This window comes from Phaethon aethereus, assembly GCF_964289735.1.
Source record: "Phaethon aethereus genome assembly, chromosome: 11".
NCBI lineage: Eukaryota > Metazoa > Chordata > Aves > Phaethontiformes > Phaethontidae > Phaethon > Phaethon aethereus.
The window spans coordinates 22,520,017-22,535,662 of NC_138587.1; the positions used below are offsets into that span (position 1 = coordinate 22,520,017).

The 15,646-nt window shown below is 43.2% G+C and overlaps 1 protein-coding gene across 1 annotated transcript in view; it reads right to left on the reverse strand.

Moving 5' to 3' along the window:
* Positions 1–14,173, reverse strand: part of EFCC1 (EF-hand and coiled-coil domain containing 1) — a 53,141-nt gene extending 38,968 nt beyond the window's left edge. Inside the window, exons 1-2 of the mRNA XM_082004865.1 lie at positions 13,379–14,173; positions 11,757–12,163 (exon numbers count right to left, since the gene is read on the reverse strand). Of these exons, the coding sequence (XP_081860991.1) occupies positions 11,757–12,163; positions 13,379–14,062 (1,091 nt within the window). The 5' untranslated portion in view covers positions 14,063–14,173. The remainder of the gene's footprint in view (positions 1–11,756; positions 12,164–13,378) is intronic.
* Between the last annotated feature and the right edge of the window lie 1,473 nt (positions 14,174–15,646).

Sequence of the window (15,646 nt, forward strand, 5' to 3'; positions counted from 1 at the left end):
TGTATGCTGCTCAGTGTTTACGTAAAAAGCTTTAAATTTACTTTTTAAAGTTTCGTATTTTTAAATGCATTTGAAGCATCATTTGGAAACTGTAAATCATGAACAAAAAGCCCTAAACCAAAAACAGCGAAGCAGGTAGGTAACAACAGGAGGGAGCAAACAGAAGAAAACACCACACAAACCGTAGGAAAGATGTTGTACTACAAAGAGTGTTTGTTTTAACGAGGGACAAAAAGTAGCAAGGGTTAGATTGACAGCACAAGAATAGACCTAGTATATAATTCTTCTACATAGAGTTTAATCATAACTTTTCTGAAAGATACCACCCCCCCGGCTACACTGACAGGTCTTTCAAAGTCAGAGCATTCACCCAGGAATATTCTGCCGGTGGTGTTCACATTTCACAGCCAGAAGACTTCTTCTGCAAAACCAGTCGTGTCACAGCCAGGGCTCCAGCAGCACGGAGACACGCAGCCTGACGATGTCAGCTAAGAGTGTGCTTATTTTTGGTTTTATTATTCTCCACCCTCTACTTAAAGGAATTTTCTCTGGGAACTCTGGACAGTATTAGAAATTAAGCAGAGCTATATACGTTCATTAATGGAAACATAGATCGTTCAGACTAAAGACCGGCTTCTCTCATAACTTTTTTGCTCATAGCTGTTCAAATACATATTTTTTTAATTGGTTGAATTGGGAATCTGAGTAAAAAAATGCTTTGCGTCTAAGGGAACTGCCTCTTCAACACGAAATGAAATATTTCATTTTGGTTTCATTTCTTTTTTATGTCTTAAAATGGTATTTTGCAATTTGATTTAGCTACACTGATTTAATCTCATTAAGATAGGAAAAATCAAAACACTCCAGCAAGAGAAGGTCCAAAGAAAAGACCAGTTGTTCTGCTTTTCCTTTTATTTTTGTCTAGGTGAGATCTTGCCTGATGTAACCTAGATATGCAACTAGTTTAAACCGTTTCCAAGCTGTATTTTTGGAGGATGAACTATTCAGCTTGCGTACTTTGCCTGGCTTGAAATTAAATCAGAGCAGTCTCTGTAGGTTAGACTGGTCCATCTGTTTACCTCGTTCATGCCAGTTCTGTCAGGCCACCGAATTAAACCACTATAAACAGCCCCCCTGACGTCTCTTTGTTCTGCGGCGGAGAATATCTGAGAGACCTGTGCTTTTAAGGGTAGGCCTATGTAAAATCAGCTGAATTCATTCCAAAGCGCTGGCGTTTGTGCTGTGCAGCTCTGTGGGACTCGGAGATTTGGGGTGCTCGGGTGTCGTGCTGATGCCCTCGGCTGCAGAGCAGGCTCACTGGGAGTCAACACACTGATGCACAACAAAATACAGGTGTACCCCAGTTGTCTATATGCTGCTGGAAATCCCACCTTTGGATAGACGCTGAGACCTACTCTTCTACAATTTTCATTTGCTTTGCTTTGATTGCAGATATTCCTGTCTTGTGTAATTTTCTGCTAAGCAGAGTGCTACTTAGACCTACCAGCTCCAGGAGTGTGAAAATACTATACTCGGAGCTCAGCTTAAACCTGACAACGTTCTCCTTTAAATTTGGCTGACCTCACTGTATGCAGTTCCAGATACTTTTATGTTAAGTGAACGAATGCCAAGGACGTGTGATGGGGTCAAGTACAGAGAATAAAAGCAGAGCAGATGTGCTGTGAATACCACATTTTTCAGTGTTATGATTAATGTGACATCATGAACCTTCCCTGAAACATTCTGCTGTGAAAAGAGAGTCTTCACAAAACAAAGCACAGGGCCTGATTTTATTCTGTAGATTTATTGGAAGGTTTGGGGTCTTTCTACTGTAATCTGATTCCTAACACTTGGCACCTCTTTTCTTGAAATGGACGATGTGTGCTGTGATGGCAATTAGCACTTGAAGCACAGGCACCCTTCAGAGAAGATTTTTTTTTCCACAAACAGAGAGGGACTGCAACACACGGTCAATCACAGCCTCTACACTTTATTTTTCAACTGGTTTCGAGAACCATGCTCTGAAGATTGAAGTTACTTATTACACAGAAGTAAATTTCTAAAGATGCATCATGCTCAAAGCTTACATTTGACATTTATTTTCTGGCCCCTTCTTTTTTTTTTCATAATAAAGTGAATTCCTATGTGAAATGGCATTGGCGAACAGAATGCAGTCAGCATCCTGTGGTACAGATATCTGCAATAATGATCCAGCTTCATTCCGTGCTTTATGTTTTCAGTCTTTGAAGTTGAGCTGCAACTTTGTGATCCTTTAAGGACACATATATCTATTCTTTTTTATCAGAATTTGTCAGATTTACAGATGGGCATTATGAAAAGCTATAAAAATTCCTTTTTCATAGATAAAAAATTAGCTTTGTAAATAACAACTAGAGCCAGCCTCTTGATCTATCCTACAACTTTCAGGTTGCTTGACTTGAGCACACAGATAGGTTCCACATCTGGAATTGTGGAAATATATCTTCTCCACAATGGACTGAAACAAATACTTTGACCAGCTAGTCCTCCTGCCCTTCTTCTTCCCCTCTTCCCGTGCCAAAATCTCAGTATGTGTTTGAGTTTCCAGTTTGGCATTATCTCAGAACTTGAAGATCAGATGCAGAGACTGTTTAATCAAACCTTTCCTTATAGTGCAGGACATTCTTTTCCAGTTTTTTTTTCTAGTTTGAAGACAGCATTTTTCTTAGGTTGTGACTGCAGTATTTCTTAGGTTGTTTCAGTGGCTACAGTTCAGAATAGTTGAGATTCAGATTGCCAGGCAAATCTGGCAAATACAGGAAAATACGCCACGTATCACAAAGAGAATACCCTAAGCCAAGCTCTAGGGAGGCAAATATCAGTCTGGATTTTCATCATTCAGCTAAGCAGGCAGCCAAAAGACTGATAAAGCTGAAAAAATGTACTGGAGAATGCAGGGAAGAGAACAGTACACTAAACATGGCCAGTGATTCAACAGGAATTCTGACTCTGGTGAGAAGACAGGTAAACAGAACAAACTCCAGCAAATATTTGCAGGACTGCTAAATAACTGTCTTATGTCACTGAAAATACAGAAATTGCCTATACTGTATTTCCTAACATCAGCGACATTTATTAGCTCATCCCCCAACCTGCTTAGAGTCTAGGTGGTTTTAAATACAGATTGACCGTCTACCTCTATGCGAGTATCCCTGGCAGCACCTGAAGTAATGTGATGGTATTTAAAACCTCTTGATCTTGCCTGTGCTATCCCAAGGATGGGGTTTAAGAACTTCATTTGGCTGTGGCTTCGCATTCTGGCAGGTTCCCAGTGAAGTCATGGAGTCAACTAATTTTACTTTCTAGATATTTCCCCAGGTCTCCGGATAATTTAGTATTTATATTACATAGAGGAGCTTTTTGAGAATTGAAGTTAATGATGAAATGGGATGGTTGCCTGTGCATTTATTGAAAGGCTAGATTAGTTTCCTTCTCTGGATGGCTAACTCTAATAGACAACTGGTTGAAGAAAGCTGCTGAAACAGAACATATTTCTTGCAAATCAAAGGACAGGTTTGAGTTGTTGGTCCCTCTAGTATCTCCGGATTTCATGAGTCCATGCTTTTTGCTGGTGCATAAATTAAAAAGGCTTTTTGCTGAACTTTGTTTTGGTTTTTAAGCATAACATAGACAAATTTCCCTTGAACTATTCTAGGGTGACTTCACTCGTCATATCATTGTCGGTTTTGGGATGTATTCCAGACATAAAGCCTCCTCCCGTGCAGATCATTAATCCTTCCATATTCCGAGTGCAGACTATTTTAGCATAACAAATTAGTTTAATCTGTTTGAAAACTTGGGTTGTCAGCATCTATCTTACAAACTACGTTGTCTGTTTTCTACCCTGAAGGAAAGTGAGACGAGGAGCAAAGAGTAGATCATCACTTCTTACTGTTTTAGTAGAACTCCTCCTCTCCCCATTTTCATGAAGTAATTTTCAAGTTTTATGAAGGAAAAATAAAATTTCTTCCCTTTTTATTCATCCACCAGAATAAAAAGGTTAAAAGAATGCAGAATTCTCTGCTTGTCCCTGAGTGTAGATGATCAGCAGTGTTTGATTTTCAAAGTAACTTATGTGAATTTACAGCAAAAATGACGTGCACTGAAGCCACTTGAGATACGGTTGGTTGATTTGGTTTAGTTTTATCTCTGGAGGGGCTCAGTGGAGTAGTTGAGTACTTTACACTAAACGTGTGTTTAAGTGTCTGAAGCAGTTGTCAATGCTCTGGTCCTCTCAGGATCTCACCCCTGGTGTTTTTACTTCAGAATTTTGTCAATATCTTTGACATCCAGGGAGGTAGAGAAGCCCCAACTTTAAGCCACGGGTTACACTTTGAGGTTATATATGACTATTTTGTCTTACAAAACTGACCTGAAGAAAAAGTAAAATTTTAAAATGCTGCTGGCTCTTCAAAGCATCTATTAGGGAGGTTTGGCAGACTTCCATTCAGTAAAAGATTTATTGCCCAGTTACGGTCTCGCTACTCCCTATAAGCAAAGGAACGCTCCTGATGAGTTCAGCAGGTCTGATCACACGAGTGTACTAGCAGAGAGCAGCACAGCGGGACCTGGTCAAGCAGAAACCTTTCAGTGAGGTGGGGAAAAAATGGAGTCCTCTGGCGAGCATCCTTTCCTGCAGGTGCTCTTTTGCATAGAAGCAGCTACAACTTGTCAGGTTTGCTTAGGAAACAAATGAGAAGCCAAGCACATCACTGTGTAGGCAACGTGTAAGGGTCCTCCATGGCTCCCCAGTGAGGTTTGTAATGAGTTGCAACGCTTTGTGACAGGAGGCTACAAATGCTTGGCTTACAGATGTGTTTTTCTTGGTAATAAGCAATGGTTCTTTTTATGCAGCTCTCCTACGCTAATGCTGGTTAGCTTTTAGGTCAGGAGACATGCATAGATCCCAGTCTTGTCAAGCTGGTAACTCCATTCCCAGAATAACCCCAATGCATTGAGTTTGCTGTGCTTGTAGCTGCATGCAGCGGGATCTGAAGTGTCAGGATCTGTCTGATGGATGAAATCAAGATTAATGCAATTCTAAGGTCTATAAATTGAGCACAACAGCAGTGCACGGCAGTGATGTCCTGTCACCGGCAAGCTAGGTCCACCAGGCAGAAGGTACCTAGGAAGCCTTTATGGCAGAAAGTGACATACTGCTAACATTTGATAGAGAAAGGTGCTGTACAGGAGCTCACCCAAGGAATCCAGAGGGTTGTAACTGAGGGCTTTTTATGAGTAGGACCATTTCTGTTTGATTTTGGTTCTTGCAGTCACCGTGAGAAAGTGACTTTGTTCTGGGAGGCGTGCTTTGGGTGGCGTAGCCTCTGATAGGGAGTCCAGTCTTACGAAATTATTTGAAAGAGGTGGGGGAGTAGGGTTTTTTGTTCTTTAAATTAAAGTTATCTTCATGTATGAAATGAATCTTTGATTTTTGCTGGTGTAAGACAAGATAGATAATATGTTGCATCACCTAGAAAGTTTGGGCAGTAAAAGGTGTCTGTTTTCTTGGGGAGAGGCTAGAAAGCCAGAGGTGCGACGCAGCTTGTCAGGGCAGCCAGATGAAGGAGGGAGGTGCACGGCTGTCACTGTGGGGTCCACCAAGCTGCTGCCTGAATTTCCAGGCACTAATTCAAGGGAGAGTAGCTGCAGATACACTGACTGCACACCCTCTGGGGAAAAAAATAATCTCTCCGGTACAGGAGAGGTTAGCATGATTCAAATTACACACAGAAGGGCAGGAGTCAACTTTAAAAGGCAGCTGCATGTGTCAGATACTGCGTACGAGATGACAAAACTAGCTCCTTTGGCTTGAACTATCTTTTTGTTACTGCTGACCATGGCAGGGCTTGTAGTAGGCTTTAATCTCTCCGTCCCCAGGAAGGTATGTGCGATGGGGGCTGCTACGTGATGGCTACCGCGGGTTCAACAAACGGTGCCTGCTCAGAGCTGTGGGAGGAAGCCTGGGACACGGCGCAAGCACGTCCACCCCAGTCAATGGGCAGTGTCCACATGTGTGGCATTGCTATTGTGCTCACAGTGATTTACTTCTGACATAGCAAATAAGGCCAGCCAGATTAAGAGGATTTGGTGAGAAACCAGGGGAAGTCTCCCAAGAATAAACGCTGTGTAACTAAGAGCCCAGCGCTGAAAAAGGCCGGAGAACTTGTTACATTTCCAAAATCAGAATTAGCGCCTAAGTACAAGCTTCCTTGTGGATAAATGCGCTTGCATTAATTTGAATGGATTTGAAGTAAAGGCTTTGCTATTGCTATGGGAAGCAAGTAGTAATGTTAAAAAAAATGGCAAGACATTTCTTGCATTGGAAATAAAACTAGCCTCTCCGTTGAAAGAGAGGCTATACATTTTCTTCAATGCCAAGTTAATGCATTTAAATTGCTCTGTACAGTTCTCTCTACCATACATAATAACTTCCATCATCCCTTTTTGTGAAATCAAAACATTCCTCTGAAGTGTTCCAAATTAGTAGTAATCTGATTTGCTTGTGTAGCTTATGATTCTTCTATGACTAGCGATACACAAGTAGTCTAAGCTTCATATGATGGGAACATATTAATCTGCTACTGTTAACTTCTTGAAAAACTTAAAAGTTCTGGGGTTTTGGGCAGACTCCTACATAATATATAACTTCTTACAGCCTTAAGTAGAAGAAAATATTAAATATAAGCAGAATTAGAAAATAAAATTACATTAGTTCATCTAGAACAATCAGCTTGAGCGCTCTTGCGGATGAGGCTCTGCAAAGTAACACTTTATTTTACCCTCCATGAGCTCGGTTCCCTGACTGTCATCATTCTTACTGACTGCCATCAGTCGCCGCTCCCTGCCTGTCGTTGTCTTGTCCAAGGACATACTTATCGTCTGTGGTTCTATCCAGTCTTTTGTGTAGTCGAGCACATACACACCCACAGTCTCCGTGCAAATTTTGTGCCATCTGAAATAAATTGCCAAGATAGACTTCACCTTACAACCAGCAAGTAGTTGATATTGATGACACTAGTCAAGCAGAAAGTTGTCCAGATTTTCTTTATTTAATGTCTAATTTTTAAAAGAGAAGAACAGTTCTAGAATGCCTAAATATAAAATGTGCACTATCATTCAGATTGGAAATAACTTACTATATACACCTTCTTTTGTGGATTAGTGTTTCCTTCCTAGGACTTTTCTTTCTTCACCTAACAGAGCCGCCTGTGTCAGTTAGGAATGTTTCCATACGCCTCTCCTGTTCTTGGATTGTTGATTTGGATCTGTTCGGTCCACCTTGTTGTATTTTAGAGAGCAAATGATAACCTGAGAAATTTTTAAAAAGATCTGGACACTGTCTCCTAAAAGAAAAGAAAAATTGAACTACTTCTGATATAGGATAAACCTAAAGCATGACTTTCTAGAAGAATTAACGCTGGTGACTTTATGAAAGAAATAAATGGAGGAAATTATGCTAGAGGCCTCCATCTTCATATTTATAAGAGAATATGAGGGGATGAAACAAGTCTCTCTGTATTCCATGTAAAAAGGATTCCTACTCATTAACACGTATAAATGCTGATGATGGATAATTAAGTAATTTGGGAGACAGACCATGCATATGGGAAGCATTTTTTGTATTTTATGACCCTTTTCATTGACCTATGTAATTACTCTGCTGCTAGCTAACACAGCAAACCTCTGCGAACACCTCCATTATGAAGTTTATTTCAATTCTAAATGACCTTTCTTTCTATTTGTTACACTGGGATCAAAAAGAGGTTGTTAAATTCCTTCCAATGCTATTAAAGAGAGGAGAAAAAAAAAAAATCTGTAAACTTTATTAAGTAATCAATTTCGAAGCCACCTGCAATGTAGTATAGAAACCAGAGGCAACTTATATTTGGCAAGAACAATTCACGTCAAACCAATCTAATTTCCTTGTCTGACAGGGGAAATGGCTGAATGATAAAGAGAAGCAGTAGATGTGACATTTTTATTGTAGTAACAGTTTTATATGTGGCACTATTATAAACAATACTTATAAATCATAGGACTATATTAGAATACATGGATGGTGTCACCCTGAGCTAGAGCAAAGCTTACTGAAAAAAATGAGTTTAGGGAATAGCTGTTAATTATAAGCTCTCGGATAGAGTATATCAAGTGGAGGTCACCAGAATCTGTCCTGGGACCTAGCCAGTATGTTCATTTAGGCTTCCAACTTTTGAAAGAGAAATTCCAAATATGCACTTGACACTGAGCTGGGAGGGAGTGACAGCAATTTGGAGGTTAGTCCCAGTATCATCCTGAGAAACTGGAAGAGTAGTCCAAAAACTGAAAACTTGTGCTTCAGTAATAACAAATTAAAAGACCTGTACCTGGGAAAATGAAATCAAGAGCACAAAATGAGAATAATTCTCTAGGCAGCACTTCATAAAAAATGGGGCTTGCAAAACTTCCTAAACTCTTCCGAATACTGACACTCTGAATTACACATTTTTGATATAATACCAATGATAAACATATAATTTCTTGTGACGTCTTTTTCCTCTGAAATGAATTTAACTCACGCTTTTCAGTAAGGAATTTATTGACATTTACCTTTAAAGTATCTGACCTGATTCATTAAATTGACAGGGATTAAAAAATAAAAGACAGTAGGAAATTCTAATGGTGGAGAAAGGGGACAAAAACCAGACACGTGCACCCAGCGTAGGAAGAATGAGGTGTGCACCTTAAGACAGTAAGTATCTATAAACTACTTGGTCAACTAGCTTGGCTTAGGAACCCAGTAACGTGACAGGGACATTTCAAACACTGGTCCAGGAACTTGTACTCAGAAAAAGTTTACACTTAAGTTACACAAACTTCAGTTAGGAAACATTTACTAAAGATGTTGATAAAACCATTTTGCATTAAATTTGCAGGAATATGAATCTGGGGGCAAAAGAGGCAATTGTAATTAGGTCCCTCAATTTAGGAAAACGTTTAATCACTTGCAGGTACTTAAACACTTTCCTGAATAGATGCAAACTATGTTGTTTCCTGAGTTAGGGATTAGAATTTAAGGTCATTGTGATTCCAGGTCTAAATGATAGCAAGTTGGCATAAGATGAAGGTCTAGAAGTGGGATTTAGATGCTTAAAGAGCTTTGAAAATCTGAACCTAAAAGAAGTAGTAATTTTCTTTACTTTGTAAGTATGAAAGTATCAATAGGAGCAGCATGTAAAGCCCACAGACCGGCCTCATTCTTGAATATGATCGTCTCTGGAAGAAATTAGACTTTAGTTGGAATAAAATAGTGGCGTACCAAGCCAGTTAAGGTGAATTCTCAGGAGACATATCTGCAATCTTAAATGCTTTCAGCAGTGTACTTAAATCCCCACCCATCTCTCTCCACTGCTACCTTGCAGCATTAGTACTTGCCAAACATAGATGCTGCTTACATGCTCACAAACTTTTTGTGGTACTTGTAAATGGAGAAAACTGCTCACTGGAGTACTAACTTAAATACATGCTGACTTAAATAACATTACAAGTAATACGCTTGCCAACTGACAGTCTGAGAAACCTGCGGGTTTCTGAGAAACCTGTGCCTCCATCTCTACGCTTCGGCCAACTCATCAGCTTCCCCTCACCATGCGCTGCTAGCACCTCACCCAAACTACGGCTGTGGGTTTTGGACTTTGGCACAACAGGAGAAGATGATTCTTTATGAGCAGAAGGAGTTTCTGCCATCTGTAGCACCAGCGTAAGGCAGTAAAGTAAGCAGGACAAGCTATGATGTCAACGGCTGCATAGGGTAGATAGCCGTGCTAGTGTTAAGCTCTTTCACTACAGTGACGCAGAGCTCTGCACTGCTTAACTTAGGCATCTTCTGCCAGTTTGGGCATCTCTGTGCCCCACTGTGGAATACGGCGAATTACGGTATTCTGTGTACTGTGGAATATGACCACGGGCATGCAAGTCACACCCCTCAGTAAGGAGCTCAGTTGTTACACTGCTCAAGCCAAGAGCTGTATTACATGGACAGGCAGATGGAAGTGCTTTATGGCTAACAGAGAATCAAGACCCCTTGAAGGGTCTTGCGTGTGGAAGCTGGCCTGGTCCTGTGCTAAATGTGCCATGGGGCTAAAAAAGGGATGTAGTTTCCAAATGGTCAGCCTAGCACCACTCCTGAGCTTTACACTCACTTTAAATTAGCATGCAATTTAAAAATAAATACTACAGATGAAGATTATCTTACAAAGAACATATAATTTACATTTTTAAACTCACACTATTTTTTTGATGTAACCCATAAAAGTTCCTGCTCTGAAAGGCCCAGCCGACATTTCTTACTGTCTTTAACTAGTTCATCCCTACCTGTACAAGCAACTTTTATCCTTCATCATACTTTGGAAAAGCAATTCTGCAGGACAAGAACTCATTTTAAGTCATTGGTGCTCGTGCCAGGGAGAACTTGGTAGGCTAGACAAGTAGTGTCATCTCTCTTAGGACTAAGAGTTGTATCATGCATCCACACGTCCCTCTACAATCATCTTGGACATTCTGTGCCCTCACAGTGTTTTTAAAATCCTATAGATGTTTAAATAAATGCTTTTATCTTCTGCAACCACACAGGTATTAACATACACAATGCTTACAGAAAGACCCCGGATAAAATGATTATTTTTAGAATTTCCTCACTTCATAAAACAGTACAATAGCTATGATGCTACAAATAACTCACTATGAATTCTTCTTATAAGCAAGCAGAGGAAGTATAAGCTTAGGAAGAGACAAGGAGTTCAGAATAGACAATGTATTAAAATACTTCGTTTAGTACAGTTAGGAAAAAAAATATAAATATTAGCTTTACTTTGGGTCTGTAAAAATAGAAACAAGATCTTATTCCATAGGTCAATTTGAAACTTGGGCAGAAATGCCTACTAGCACTTAATAACCATCAATGAGTCCAAGTTTTCGTCTGAGATAAAAAGCAACAAAAGCAGTGAACTATTAAATTTGTTACCAACTTTCTGTCTTTTGGAAACGTATTTATTTATGCTATTACAAAAGTGGGTTTTAGTTGGATGATGTATTTTTTTGTTTGAGACTCCCACTATATTGTTGTGTGGTTTTAGGCAAGTGTTTTAACTTTTCTCTCCTGGAATATGACATATTCTGTCAGTGAAGAGGCAATAAAGTCACAGCAGAGTTTAAAACTGCTGGCCAGAAGTTGGCCTTGGGTGTTTTACTCCAATTCGTATGACAAGTTGAAGAGCTTTCCTAAGAAATGGAGTGTCAGCCATCTGATTACAGCTGGCTTCATATGTGTGACCAAGCTAGCAGGAAATGACTGAATTATAGTAGCTAGTTAGTAGGTATTAGCTAGTTATGGTGGAAAAAATAAGTGTGTTGGAAATGGATTCTGAAGGACTGTCAGCAATTTCTTTTGAGGCTTTCTTAAAGCATTACTCGCTGAGTCCTATTGCTGTGTGTTTGAGGCGTAACTTCAGCTCTCTGTAGATCAGTGTCCTTATTTTGGCCTACCTTCCACTGAATGTGCCCAATTCTGTTCTGGATCCCTACCAAGAAAATCAGTAAGTAGCTTCTAATTTCCCTCTGGCTATATTTTAGCAGATGTGTTTGGAGACATTTAATAAGCTACAACCAGTGATTTTCAAGCTAACTTGTGTTCCAGTACTGTGATTTTTATAGGCATTTTTTGACGGACTCAAGCTTACCTATATTGCTGCAGTTCCAGTTCTAGCTGCTGAATGTGTATCTGCAGATGTGGCACTTCGTTAGCTTTCACTTCTAGCTCCTTCACTTTGCCAAGACTGTTAAGGACGGCGTGTCTCGCCTCTTCAACCTTCTTCCTCATTTCTGCTTGTTCCCTCTTCAGGTTACGGTTGCAGTCTTCCAGATTGACCAGAGCTTCCTGAGAGCTCTTCAGCTCTCTTTCCAACTCCTGGTTGAACCTAATTGCTTCTTCAATTTGCCCATCCCTGGAGCTCCGGATGAGTTCCACTTCCGTCAAGACACTTTGAAGGCAGTTGGTCTGGGAGTGGTTCTGCGTTAATGGTCTCTTACTGGCTATAAAACAGGTCCCCTCTTCCTTATGGTTAGCATGGCTTTTCCGCAGTCCCACCTATAATGAACAGGAGCAGAAAGCAGGGAGAAATTAATGTGTTTTAGAGCAACCGACATTTTAATCACTCTGAAAATGGCTGGATTGTGTTTTGTTGTCGTTTTTTTTTAATGACATATAGTTGATCAGCAACCAATAAGCGACTTTGCGAAATATAGATCCAAGGAAACAATCTCTGGAAAGTAGTTTTTAAAATACGTATCTATGAATTTAATTTAAAAACTACTCATTAAAGTGGAAAGCTAGGTTATTGCACAAGTTTCTGTATAGCTTTAATGTCATTACTATAGCCTGTCCTCAAAAGGCAAGTAGCATTCTGAAGAAAATTATTTCCAGTTAGGTTTTTTTAAGTTACGTTCAGCAGAAGGGAAGAGAGAGCATCCGGTGGAGTTCTGGAGCTCTAGTCTTTGTCCTTCTGATTCTTTCTGGGGCCTTTGACTGGTGACTTCGTGTTGGCTTCTGACCTCCCTTCACTTTTGAAATGAAGATGGTAAAAGTGGCTTTCACCTGCCACGCTGGACGTTGCAAAGATGGACAGCCAGCTAATGCCAAATGGCAGCGTCTGGCATGAGGCAGGGTTCTGCGAGCGCTGCGTTAGTGTTAAATCCAACCTGATCAGACCCGCCAGTGAACCCAGCCCTTCAGCGCTTCGCCTATTCTATGCTATCTCATGCCAGAGTAGTTTAACTGCTGTTAAGTACGTACGTGTCTCACTTGGGCCAACAGAGCAGAAACAGAAACCAGCCCCAGAATTAATGGGGCTCTGCAGAGGAGCCAGAGACTATTCGTCAGCCCGTTTGCAGAACTGGCTCCAACTCTGAACTCTTGTCACCACGCTCTTGACGAAAACGCACTTCTAAGTCGTGCAAAGCTCTCGGGCGTTTATGACCGAGTCATTGCATGTACTTGTGCAGGTAGGAATCCAAAAGTTCTTTTCTTACTTTGGAAAAAAAAAAACCAAACACGCAACGGTGCATAACCGGTATGTGACTGACTGGCTGCACGTGCATTACAATAAGCGGCGTTACGCACTTAGGTTTGTTAAACCGACGTCCTGTACGGTTTTAGCAGGGTGGTTTTCAGCGCATCGCCTAACGACGTATGACGTCGCCCTGGTGACAATACGACATTTCTCCTTAGAGACTCTCGGCAACAGAACTTTGCGAGGAAGTTAACGCCGGGAGGAACGAGCCGCCCGCCGGGCCGCGCGCTCACCTGCAGGGCCAGGCACCGGGCGTCGCTGCTCTGCAGGGCGGCCCGCATGTCCTCCACCAGCTCCCGCAGGCTGCCGTTCTCCTCCTCCAGCTTGGCGATGCGGTCCTCGGCCTGCTCCAGCGCCACGATCTCCTCGTAGCACTCGGGCGAGCAGGGCCCCGCCGGCCGCCGCCGCGCCGCCGCCTCGCCCGCGGGCCGCCCCGCCGCGCCGGGCCGGGCCGGGTCCCGCCGGCGGCGGCGGGGGCTGCGCAGGCGGATCTGCGTCTCGATGTGCTCGCTCTCCCGGCCCAGCGGCAGGCGCGGCACGGCGCGGCGCGGGGCGCTGCCCGCCTTGGTGCTGAAGTAGCCGCAGAGGCGGGCGTGGAACTGGCGGAAGGTGAGCTCGGCGGAGAGGCCCTCCCACAGCCCCGCGCACTCCTCGGGGTCGGCCGCCGCCTCCGCCGCCTCCTCCAGCCCCAGCACCTGGCAGAGCGTGCGGAAGTCTTCGCCGGGGATCCTGCCCGCCCCGGCGCAGTCCAGGTGGTGGAAGATCTCCTGCAGGTACTGGTCCAGGCCGGTGGCCAGGACGACGATCTCGTTCTCCACGCCGCGGTCCAGCCCGTAGTGGTAGGCCAGGGCGCTCACCAGCCACTGCGTCCGCCGGGCCGGCCGCCCGTACGGGTCCCAGCCCTCAGGCGGCTCCATCGCGCTCCCCGAGCATCCTGCCCCGGCGCGGCCGCCCCGCCGGCTGCGCCGCCGCCCCGCCTCGCCGCCCGCCCCGCTCGGCTCTGCGCCCGGGGCGGGGCGGTGGCCCGGGGGCGGCCGCGTCTCCGTTCCCACCGGCCACGGAGGTTCAGGCTTCCCCCGCCGCGGGGGCCGCCTGGCCCCCTGGCCCCGCGGGGTCCACCGGGGTTCCCGCCTGTCAGGAAAAAAGCTCTCGGCCAAGCCTGAGCTCGGAGTTCGTTTCTGACTTCTTAACTAATTTCTCCCTGGTCTCTTTTTAACCTGAGCCAAACGATAGCAGCGCAGAATCCAGTTTGACAAGTAACGCCTGCGAACGAGCAAGGGCTCCCACTAAACTGGTGAACCTAAAGTACTTAACAGTTAACCGTCTTTCTGTTCGCTCAGGCTTTTCCACCTCTGTAGATGTGATGTCTTTATGGCATCGGTAGGTATTTCTTACGCTGTTGTCTGTGACAGAGATGCATAAATGTTGAAGTGGTGTGAATGCTTTCCCAAGCAGTGATTTTTCTCGCTTTTTGGCTATGGAGAAGGACCTGCGTTGTTGAACGCAGCTACAGTCAGGGAGCAGCACGAGCAGGGCTGCTCCACTGGCAGGGACATGCCACAAGCCAGAGGTGACTATGGTACCAGCCGTGCCCATGGTCTGAACAGGGTGGCAAAGTTGGGGCATTGTAAACAGGCTCCCTTAACAGCCCCAGACAAGGCAAGATGGTGAATGAGGTCTGGGGTCCACCCAAGAAGTCCTGTCAAGAGCAGCAGCGGATAGGGCCAGAGACAGGGCTGCTGGAAAGACTGCAGTGCGGGTCCACAGTCCATCCAGTGGACTGCGCAAGGACTGGAGATGGGTACACCTATGGCATCCCTCAGGGAAGGATGGGGCGCCCAGGGCTGTGTGCAGGGCCAGGGGCTGAGCTTTATCCACCAATGATCTTCCGTGTATTTATTATCCAGAATAGTAGCATGTTTTGTAATTTTGCAGTAGTTAGGAATCTCCTGTCCAGCTCGTGCATTTAGTTCTGTTTGGTTTGGTTTCGGTTTTGTTGTTTTGTTTGGTTTTTTGTGTTTTTTTGATGTATTCTTGTACCTTTAAAGAGTGTTTCTTCCATTTTCCTCTTCTTTGAAGTGATACATAATGTGCAACATTTTTTGGTTGACTTGAGTGACTGGATCAACTGATCGGGTTTTTTTTCCATGCTTACCATATACGTGCATATTCCTTATTCATTGTCATATCCATGTATACCTATAAAACTTCAGCTTTTCTTAGTCTGGTAATGTTATTAATGCAAGAAAGTGACTTAAGGTCTACAAAATGTCCCTGTAAAGTAGCACCAGAGGGGAAGAGACAGGAAAGACAAAAACATAAACCTTGACTGTTTTTAGCAGATATTATGTCAAGCCACGTCTGTTATCCACACACGTCAAACCAACTAAAGCATCAAGACCCTGGAGATAGACAATGCAACAATTTAAACTTGTTTTGGTCTAGCCGGTTTCAATCGTAAAAATAGCTACCAAGTGGAAATAATTGATGTAAAGGCTGCC